Source organism: Biomphalaria glabrata, chromosome 11, assembly GCF_947242115.1.
Source record: "Biomphalaria glabrata chromosome 11, xgBioGlab47.1, whole genome shotgun sequence".
In the NCBI taxonomy this organism is placed as follows: domain Eukaryota; kingdom Metazoa; phylum Mollusca; class Gastropoda; family Planorbidae; genus Biomphalaria; species Biomphalaria glabrata.
This window is the reverse complement of record NC_074721.1, coordinates 31902972-31914644: the sequence shown is the minus strand read 5'-3', so window position 1 is coordinate 31914644 and position 11673 is coordinate 31902972. Positions and strand designations below refer to the sequence as shown.

Below are 11673 nucleotides of genomic sequence, written 5' to 3'. Positions count from 1 at the left end.
CATGGGGCTCTTCACCCCGGTCCTGTCGGAGGGCTTCCAGCGGTAGTGGCTATAGTGACTGACTGGGTAAGTCGACCATACCGCGTACACAGCGCACAGTCCCCGATACTAACAGTCCACACGCTACAAGTGGTCAGTAGCAGTGCTGACCATGGGGAGCTTGTCTCATTTTCCTATAATGTTAACGCCACTTTTCCGTGCGAGGACCGCCACTCCAGCTAATTCTGTCACTGATGACGGCCCCCTTTGTGGAACGGCGTGGCGGACTTTTTGGATTGGGGTGCGGGCTGTTAGTTTCATCCCTACCCCGAATGAGATAAAAAAAAAAAAAAAACAACAAAAGCTCACCCAGGGAATCCTGCAAGGGCCTGGCTCGCTACTCGTACTTAGCCTACCTTGTTCCACTACTAGACATTTCCAACGTAGCTGGAATCTTCCGGGCTTCTTTCACCGAATTCCACAATACGTGTATTGCATAATGTTTTTTTTTTTATCGTGCTTAGGATTGGCATTTTCCTTAGTAAATGACACTCCAAAATTACAATTTTTGTCTATAGATTTCAGGAGATTTGTATGAGTTTTCAAAAGATTTTAATAAATTTCCGGAGATTTCCACGAGCTCCTCGTAAATCAGGCGGCCGCGGGAAATCTGTTAAAAGTTATAAAATGGTTTAATTTAATAATTTACACCTAGAATTAGCGCATGTCATACGAAAGTGCTGGGCCCACTGCGGTCCGATAGGTTGCAGTGGCCTAAGGCCGGCCATGCAAAATAGCGGCGTATGCTACTCCGTGACCGTGGGTGGACTAGTAATGATGAAACTCAAGTAGACAATACTAGGGTACTGACATAGAAAAAACAATCATAAACTCGATCTGCTTTAATTCCCATTTTAATTATAAGAACTAGAGTCTAGTGATGTAAATAGTTAATATGCATGGCAATTTGATATTTATTTACACAGTTTATGTAGAGCTAGATTCTAGAGCTAGATTCTAGAACTTGATCTAGGTCATGCTAACAGGCTAAGGTGTATTACAGAAAGGGTTTGGTTCTATGCGTTACAGATTTTAACCTTCCCTTTTTTAAAATCGAACTTGTTACAGTCTTTGATCTTTGACCCTTGAACCAACGTCACTACTCACCTTTCCCAATCAGGCTATACGTATAAATTCTGTCGAGTCACGACATACTGTTAAATTTCTCCAGTCTCCATTATTTCTTAACACACAGATCTACATACTTTATTTGTTTAAATGACATAGATCTATATGTATATATTTTTTTGTCTAGTTGTCTTAAATTAGAATAATTTTCCATTTCTTTGTACCTCTTCTTAAGTACGGACGGAAGTCGTGTGAATAGACAGACAACAAAAGTAGAGACGACTCGTGCGACTGTTTACCTAGACCTAGACTATCTAATTTCTGTGATTCGTATAGGCTTATAGGTAGATTTACATAGATCTATTTAATCGGGGAAGTTTTACCTATAGGTCTAGATCTATATTATTATAATTATATATATATAATAATCATTAATAATGAATCTCCAAACAACTCGAAACGTGTAAGTAGTACTGTTTAAGTGTTTTTGTACTGTAAGTAACTGTGAGTGTAACTCCTGTAAGTTAAAATTTTTTATTTACTTATTTAGTCTTTTAAATTAAAAATTAAATAACATATTAGAACATTATAACATATAACCCTAACCCTAATTAAATATATATAATATATCTATACTAAATAGATATAATAGTATCTAATACATATATATTTATATAGATTAGAGGCACCCCAAATAGGCCTGCTCGACCCCTGCTCTGCATAAACTTGGATAAAACTAAAATTGTACAAGAAGTGAAATATAAAGCAAATGATAACCCCATCAGACTTGGAAAGTCAGAGATATCCTAGGCAGCATTTTAGCAAACAATGTAGATGCCTACTATCTGTATTATATAAGATAAGAAGATAAGATATGATGTAGCATGCTGAACAGGAGAGGCACTAGGGACCATTTACTTTACCAGAAACTATGGCCTGTAAGCCAAGCCGTTGGACTTAATACGAAAATCCACCTTTTTAACACAAGCTGTTGGACTTAATACGAAAATCCACCTATTTAACACAATCGTCATCCCAACATGCATGCCAAGATCGAGAAGAGACTAAATGTTGCTTCAGAAAAAATGGCTAAGATGAATTTTAGGAGTCAGTTCAGGTCTTAACAAGAAAGAAATCCTATGCAGCCCTATGCTGAACTGGGACTCCACCACTGTATGAGGTTCTGACCGACCCTTGCATGAGGATTGCGGGACATGTGCTGATAAAATGAATTACTCATATATCAAGAGTTGCAATGACATGGAGGCTATGAGGAAAGTGCAAACCTTGACATTCTTGTATGCCTTGGTGCCATACTTTCATGGAGGACCTCATAGTAGGGGAATAAAGCTTCAGAAATTGCCTGTGATCTTTATGGAGACAGCTTGCCCCCCAGTGTGCTGAATGGCTTGGGAGGATCTAAGTTATAATTGCTTGACATTTATTTGAGAAAAACTTAGTTTGTCATGGGTGCTTGGTTGGTTGTGCTAGTAGTCTAAGAGTATTATAATTTTACTAGAATCTACTACACAAACTGAAGAACACATCATCTACCTATATTAGGTATACCCTATAAAACCATAGATTTATGAAGCATAAATTATTATTTTGAGTACATTTTTTTGTGTTCAAACATTTGAAATTTGCTGTTTTAGAATCAGAACTTTATGGAAAGAATATCTGGAAGGTACATTCAAGTTGAACTTTAAAGTGAATGACAGCCCTAGGTTTGTTACATACACAAATCCTGGATTGAATTACTTTCATGATTATGATAGAAATGGTAAGATATTTATTTGGTGTTTAAATGAGATTTATAATTAAATCCTGTTAGACAATAATGTTCACATTTTTATTTGCTTTAAAGAGGACATTATTTATAATTAGGGTTGTTCCAGAGCTGAGCGCGTGTTTGTCAGATATTAGGACATTTGTTTTACCATCCATACTTTTTTCACTATCTGGTCATATATTATTGCACAACAGTTGGGTGGATAGGTGTCAAAGTATACTATACTGCCTTCATTTTTTTTATAGTTTTTGTGTACTGACATTTACTAAGTGACGCTGACAAAATGTCTGTCTAGTAGTACAGAGCTATTTCCAGAGAGAGAGGGATGAACTCACCCACCCCATTTTTTGTTAATAGATAGACATTATGTCAGAAGGGATCAACAGACCCTATTGAGACAACATGCTGACACTGTCTAGAGGTAACACCTTAGGAGTTTGTTTACTTAGTTCAAGCCCTTTCAGATTGTTAGGAGTGGGGGTGAAAGGTGTTTAGGGTTGAATGAAACTTTTGATTATTTATTGAGAGCTGAGGGGACATGGAAATTATACTCATGAGTTCAGGGGAGGTAATGAGATCTGGTCCTGATGACAGTAGCAGACCTACATGTGTAGGTTGCTTCCTCTCTATATTGATTCATCCATCCCATGGAGGGCCCTGGCCTGCCCTAACACATCTTTCCATTCTGATCTATCTTGGGCTTTACGTTTCCATGCCCAGATTCTTAGCTTTTGTGGATCTGCTTATGGTCTGCCTTTGGGTTTTGCCTGTGAAAAATCTTTGCTCCCTTGTCTCTATATTAATTTTGAATGTTATTGTATTTGCTGTTGTAATTAACCATTAATAATGTTGCTTTGATCATTTTTTTATGTCACTATAGTACTTAAATATAGCTGGCTTTAAATGATTTCAGGGTATGATAATTTCATGAGCCTGATGCATATAGACTGTATATATATATATATATATGTATAGTCCAGTAACTAATTTTAATACATATAAAAGTATACTATTGGCTATTTAAGGCATGTATTTGTGTATTTATGCATTATTTAGTAAATAAGTATTACTGTTGAGTTACTTTTCTTGCTTCAAATCTTACTCCTACTAGATCAAGTATTTCACATTCAAGATAGAGCCTACAATTCCGTGGGATTGTTAATGTTAAAATTCCTCCATTCTTGGATGTCAAGCAGTTAACAACTTAACCTTTGCACTACAGATTTTAAATAGGTCGTCTTTAAATACAATGATATAGAAAAACTTTTTAGCCTAGGATAAACAATTGAACTGATGACATGTAATTAGTCCATAGCTTATTTGGATTAATTGATCAAAGGCCAAGCTATTCCCACATTCATATTTCCTGAAATTTTACTTTTCAATATTCATGAGATTCTAGTTCTGTTTTAGGAGCTACAGTCTAGCTTTTTTTATACAGAGTTGTTAGATGATAAGCAATTACTGAATAAGGGGTGCCTAATCAATTCTTTTTAAGTTTGTCCAGGGCCAAGCTATTTTCAATATTTTTTTCTTTAATTTGATATTTTATTTTAAAAAAATATTTTCATGGAAGTATTTGGTCAAAGGCCAAGATTTTATATCCATCATGTAAATAAAAAAAAAAGAACAAAACAACAGTAAATGATATAATATGATGGTTCTATTTTGAGCAGTTACTAAGTGGTATGAATTCTGCAATCTGCACTCAAGTTTTGCATGAAAAAAACAGCTTTAATGATGCTTTAAACTCACACTGTTTACTATGCGTGTGTAATACAAGAAATATTGTAAAAAAATATATGGAGATATATAAGGATTTATTTAGGTTCCCGGAGCCTTAATTTTAGTTCATTTGAGTTGGCAGGTTGTGACTGTTTAGTAAGAAACCCCCATTTTTTTTAAAGTTCTGCAACCATAGTATAACTAAAGGGCATGCAACAACAATTAAAATTAATAGATTGATGTTGTAATAGTAAAAAATAGTAAAATAATACATTAGGTCATCCTAGTTTTTTTACAGATTCTAGGAACTTGAAAATGCATCATGATAATAATTAACAACTAGCTTGTCATTACAAGATAAACATTTTTAGTATGCCCTCTTTCAGACCTTCAATCTATAGGGCGTATGATGTAAAGGTCACCTGTTTCTATGGCCAGCAAAATGACTAATTGCCTTTACTTTCCAAAACTAGTGTTAGGTACCCATTAGAGTTGGGTGGACTCAGGGGTGCCCTAAATATCCCTAAATTGAAAATCCTAGTCTTCACCGAGATTGGAACCCAGTTCAGAAGCCAAGTGCATTACCACTGCACCCAACCACCTTGCCCCCAAACATTATTAGTGAATAGTATTTAATCCTTTTATTTATTTATTTTTTTATAATTTTATCTCAAATTTAGGCTCTCCAGACCTTGTCAGGGTGATGCTCTATTCAGTCAATGCAGAAACCTTTGCTGACAGGTACCCAGGCCTACAAGAAGATGGAGAGATGTGCAGCTATATCTACTGGGACAAACTATTGCATGATAGGACTAGCTTTGTAGCTTCCACAGAGTTCACCTTCTCACGAACCATGTATGACGAGACTGTGGCAAAGTGGCCACTCAATGTTAAAGTCAGCTTTGGAGGGATGGGCTCAACATCAATTCAGACCAGGCTACAAATCTGCACTCAGCACTCTTCAGAGCCTGTCATCACCAAAGTTCTCAAGCTTGTGACTGTCGACAGACAGACAAGGCGACCAATGGCACTTCCAGACTGGTACAAAAAGAAGTTGCAAGGGAAAGAAGATAAAATGCCAGACTTTAAATTCACTGGTTTCAAGAGGCCTTTAAGAACATATGCACGCAGAGTTCAGGTGTGTGATGATTTTCAAACTTTTAAGACAGTATATTACAAGCTGCTTGTTTAATGGCCATCTAATGTAAATGTGTACATATATATTGTATTACATATTCTATTTTTTATTCTATTTTTATTCTATTTATTTCTAAATTTATAATTATATTTAAATTTATATTTTTATTACAATAAAAATTTATAATTATATAAATTTATATTTATAATACAAATATTAATAATATAAATATTACGTTATATTCTAAGACTTATTTGATTTGTTAAATCAAGACTTTGTTGCTTGTGATTAATGGTGAATACTTACAAAATCTTTAACATATCAAGTTTTGTCAAATAGTCTTGCTTTATATTCTGTTCTTGTCTTACAGATTGTATGGTCTGATACCGACAGCAACAATCACACTAACTTCTCTAGCTATGTCCAGTTTGGGCTAGACACTCTACGCCTGGCCTTGTTGCAGAGGGACCTGTCCACCTGCCAGAAAACTGAGTCTCCGAACCAAGCCCACAATGTGATAGACACTGAAGGTACTAAAACAAAGACTCTCACAGAAATGGTCAGTGCTGCCAACTGCAACTGCGATGTCCAGTCTAATGTCAGTGCAATTCCATGGATGACTAAAGACCTACTAACCAATGGTGTGAAAAATCTGAAGATTTGTTACATGAGGGAAAGTGTGGAGGGGGACATGCTGGACATCCATATCTGGCAGGAGCCAGGGGAGGAATTCAAAGTCAGAGGTTCCATCGAGGCACTGGACGGCAAAGCAATATGTCAATATATTATTGAATATTTCACCCCTACTGCACACTTATAATCGTATACATCCTACGCACAACTCTCGATGCCTCAAGAGGAAGAAATCTAAAATATAATTTATTTTTTACAATTGATTTATTTTTTCACTGTAATGCATTTGAGTAATTCAACAACTGAATTTTTCAAATACAGCTACCAAAATGTAGGCTTTTTATAGTTCATTAAAAATAAAAATTTTTATAATTATGCTTTGACAATACTATTGTAATACCGGTATAGGTAAGTTTGGATAATATACATTTAAGGCATTGCTTGATAGTGTAATACTCTGAGACAATACGTTTGAAGGTGAGAGGATTGCTGATAGAGATGTGACCCAATTTGGATTGCTGATAGTGATGTGACCCAGTTTGGGTATGCATGCAATAAAAAAAATACTTCACAAATTTGTATTGTTATATCTAGATGTATATTTTTATGGATTGATGTTAAATTATTAATTTTTTTAATTGTTTTTAAAAGAGTATGGTTGTGTATTATACAAAAATGAATGAATGATCACAACCTTCTACTAAATACTGCTGATGTGCCATATACCATAAACTTATCTGTAAATTGTACATATTTTATTAATAAAAGTATTTTAAAAATATTTGTTGTAAAGGAAACAACCTAAAATTATTTGTTGAATTTACAGCTGCAAAAATGTTTGCTATTTTTAAAATACACAAATTTACATTCATAAGTAAAATAACTATTTTTACTTTTATAAATATATAAACAGTGTATATATTTATACAGTTTAGTTTTCATAATTGGACCACCAGTTAAACAGACTTTTTGCTTAGTTGGACCAAATTCTAAAGAACCAAAACAAATCCTAATACATATATGTAATTTTGGTTAATTATTTCTACCCAAATTTAGTTTTGCCAGAATATTGAATATTCTTGTGAGCATTGGAAGACCAGGAAAATGATGATTAGATCCTAATGAGATGGTACAAGTTACAATGTCAGGGAATACATTGAAATTTTGTGGTGCTTTTTTTTATGCAGGAGAGAAATGCAGTCCAAATTCTGCAATAGATGTTTGTGATAATTTTATTAAAGTGTTGCTTATTAAGAGAATGCATCAGATTCCTTTGGATATGTTCTACAAACTTGGACTGGAATTGAGTAAGAAATTAAAAAGAAAATTATGCTTCTTATACTAAGCCTACCTATACATTATGTTGTTGATTATTTTAAAAAAACAAACAAATTTATTTGTCAATCATCAAAGTTCATAAGCAACAGTAACACTAGTTTGTACTTTCTCAATAGAGGTTTATGGCATTAGGAAGAAACTTTTAATATATTACACATGTCTCATTTCGTTTGTGTAAACAGCAGACCTACCTATTATTAAGACCTAAATGATCACATCCCAATGGACTGAATTTGATTTTATTTTAGGAAAATGTAAACTATGAAGGCTGGGCCTGAAGAAAACCAAGCCCTCTGTGTAGAAAGCTTTACAGCCTGTTATCAAGAATCCAGTCTTTCAAAAAAATATTGTTTATTGTTTTGTACCTGCATAAATGTTGAAATTGAACTTTAAAAAAAAATTGAACACAAAAATTGTGGTATGCACTCAGAACTTTGTGTCTATGTTTTTTCCTGTGGGAGATTTGGACTTGGATGTAATAATGTTGAATTCTGAAGGAACTTCCCAAAAAATGTAAAACAAATAGCATTTCACCAACATTGTAATGATTAGCTAGAGCAAGGGAGACAACTGATCTATAAAGAAATTGTTGCTCTAATAATGACTAGATTATTCTTGACTTTTTATTAATGTGTTGTAAAGAACTCAAAATTATTTACACATTTGTAACAAAATGAGATTTATAGAAATGACAACAGTAGCAATATGTCAGTAACATAATATATATTGTATATCTTTTTATTAAAAAACAAAGTAGTTTTTCCACCTCAATAAGTAAGGTAAATAACTGAAAGCAAGTGAAATATAAGCTTTTATAGCATGTGGAATTGCACATTTACAAGCAAATCTCTTTATCCATACTCTAGGATTTATTTCCCTTTTCTGTATCATAACAATTTACCACGAATTAATACAGTGACTACGAATAATTGTGCAAAGTTTTAAATGAATTGATCCGAGAATGAGAAGTGGGAGAAATAATGTGTTCAAAATGTGTAACAGACGGACAGAGTGAGTTGATATAAAGCTTTGTAAAAAAAAAAAAAACCCAGATGGTAACCCAATATGAAAGGCCATTTGTGACCATTGATTGTTGTTGAGGTGGAACTACTTTATAAATCCTTGAAATTACCAGAATCTTGACTTCACCAATTTGAGTTAAAAAGATTGTTTACATTTATGCACACTCTTTGTTTTAAAAGTTAAAATAATGGAAGTGAATGCAAGCTGGTCTATTAACATGGTCTTCAATGATAGTTTCTTGTTTATCAACGTAACATTTCTATTTGAACATAAATATTTTGTATGGCATTTTTTTTACATTTGTCGATTTTCAATGTTTCTTGCATGAGCTATGAAAATATTTTTTAAAGCCATCTTTTTCTTGTTACATTAAAATCAATCATTCTTATTTAGATATCCAAATTTCATTGGTGTTATCTTTTACTCTTATATCAATGCTTTACTTTCTACAAATACTTATCATTAATACTATCAATAGAGATTTACTGTTACAACAATAGATCGAATAACCCACTTTGGTGTAACAGAATTTGAAATCTAGTCATTAGAAAAAACATCAAAATCATTTAGACTCTCTCTATTACTGATAGCGGTCCCCCCTTTCAGACCTTGTATACTACAAGAGTTGATGATTAAAGGTTTCTGTGGCTGACACTTCCGGAATGTTTGTCAGATAGACTCTAATGGTGTCCTTAAAATATTGAAATTTTAAATCTCAGTCTGCACCTGGATTCGAACTTTAGATCCCTACGTTCATAAGCTAATCGCTTTACCACTTAGCCACCATACATTATGATATAATCAGATGGCATGTTTTTTTTTTTGTTTTTTTCAAACAAATTTTTAAAGAAATACTTTATATAACAGATCCAAGTTTCATAGAGGAAGAATTGTTAAAATAATGAAATTTCATCGATGTAGGGTTAATATTGTTTTTCAATATTTAATGCACGCTAAAATTTAAGAGTTAACTCCCCATGTCCAAAAGGATCGAAGGACTTCAACTGGGCATGGCAAAAGTAAAGCAGCAGCCAGTAGAAGGGAGATAATTTAGGAAATGTTTCAGTAGACATTCCACGACTAGAGCTTCCATTGGAAAGAAAAAAATGCATGTTTCTTCTGAATGATCTTTGTAGTAAGTTAGACCCTTTACAATTTGCTTACCAAAAGTGTAAAGGTGTAGACGATGCCATCCTAAATATTTTAAATTGTGTCTACAAACATCTGGACTTACCGAACACTTATGTAAGATTGTTCTTTATTGATTTTTCATCAGCTCTTAACACTATACAACTTCATTTAAACTTTGAAAAGATGAAAGCGTTAAAGATTAGTCCATACATAATACTATGGGCTAATGAATTTTTGACTCAGAGGGTTAGGGTAAACAATATTATATCAAATGCACGCATAGTTAACACAGGGGCGCCGCAGGGGGCTGTGACATCGCCATTGTGGTTCATTTTGTACACCAATGATTTTCAATCCGATAGTCCTTTTGCTCCTTCAAAAACTTCGCTCATGATGCGGCTCTTCTTGCCCTGCTCTCAGAGAGCTCAGACGAAAATGAGTATTTCAGAGAAATAGAACACATTGAAAAATACTGTAAAGATAATTTTTTATTATTAAATGTAAAAAAAAACCAAAGAAATGATAATCGATTTTCGTAGGGAAAAGAAGGAAAATGATATTGTTTCTGTAGCTGGAGATACTATTGAAATAGTGCAAACCTTTAAATACCTTGGTACTATCCTAGACAATAAACTAAATTTTACTGCTTATATCAGAAAAAAAGGGGCAGCAAAGGTTACGATTACTAAGAAAACTGTCCTCGTTTAATGTTAGCGAAAAGGCCTTGGCTAAGTTTTATCAAGCTCACATCTACAATATTCTAAGTTACAATATCACTGCCTAGTATGGCAATCTGAGCATTAAAAATAAAAATAAACTTTATAGAATCCTAAATGCTGCTGGTAAAATCATTGGCAAAAAAAACAAACCCCATTTGGGCAGTTGTTTGAAACAAACATCTATAAAAAAGCTAACAAGATCCTCGAAATAAAGAATCACCCTTTGTGTCAGGATTTTGTGATTTTACCATCACAAAAGAGATACAATAGCAAAGACAAACAGACACACTCTTTTGTTCCCCTGACAATCAAATCATTAAATAAGAACAATCTGGTATAAACTTTGTCACATGTAAATTATGAGTGAGTCTGGTGTGAATGTACACTTTGGTTTCTTATAGTTATAATGTTTTTTGTTTGGTGTAATGCACAAATTGTAAGACAAATTTCCATAAGGACAATAAAGATTATTATTATTATTATTATTAATAGCAACACAAGGGAGGGAACTCAACCAGACTTTAATGAAACGTTCTAGTCCACTAAAATAAACAGTAAATGGGACACAAAAAATATTTCAACCCATAATTCATTGCGCAAGTGTTGCTGACGTTAAAGTGGCAACATGGCGTCCCGTCACAAGCTAGGACTGTTTGTCGTCGCTCTAAACAGCAAAGGATCCACAGATGGAGGATAACTGAAGGCTAATGAATTGCCAAAACGTGATGAATGCTGGGTAGATAGATCAAGTACTGCTGTTAGTATTCTGGTGTTTAAGATTGTTAGGACACCTTAAGTGCGGGCGTGTCGGATTTTCTCTGAGACAACGGGACTCGTTTCTACCTTCACGACATTGATAAATGGAACTTTAAAGCTAAACAATAGAACATTTTAAGTAGATTGACTACGGGGTTGGCAATATTTATGTATTTTACGGACAAATGGAACACAATTGAACATACACAACCTATAGATAAAACTAAAAAGTCTTCATTTTGATGCGCAACAAAACAAATAAAAAAATATATATTTATTAGGGGAGGGGGGGGGCTTTACATAAATGCAGT

The 11673-nt window shown here is 33.8% G+C and overlaps 1 protein-coding gene across 2 annotated transcripts; it reads left to right on the top strand.

Moving 5' to 3' along the window:
• The first annotated feature begins 889 nt into the window (after nucleotides 1–889).
• Nucleotides 890–9150, top strand: LOC106053519 (uncharacterized). Of its 2 annotated transcripts, none has more exons than XM_056004579.1 (4): nucleotides 890–1570; nucleotides 2763–2890; nucleotides 5305–5762; nucleotides 6133–9150. In XM_056004579.1, exons 1-4 carry the CDS (start codon nucleotides 1545–1547, stop codon nucleotides 6580–6582), a joined length of 1062 nt encoding a protein of 353 aa, XP_055860554.1. In that variant the 5' UTR covers nucleotides 890–1544; the 3' UTR covers nucleotides 6583–9150. The 2 variants fall into 2 exon arrangements, with proteins under 2 accessions (XP_055860554.1, XP_055860555.1); XM_056004580.1 differs by having other exon boundaries at nucleotides 892–1451.
• Nucleotides 9151–11673: the final 2523 nt, after the last annotated feature.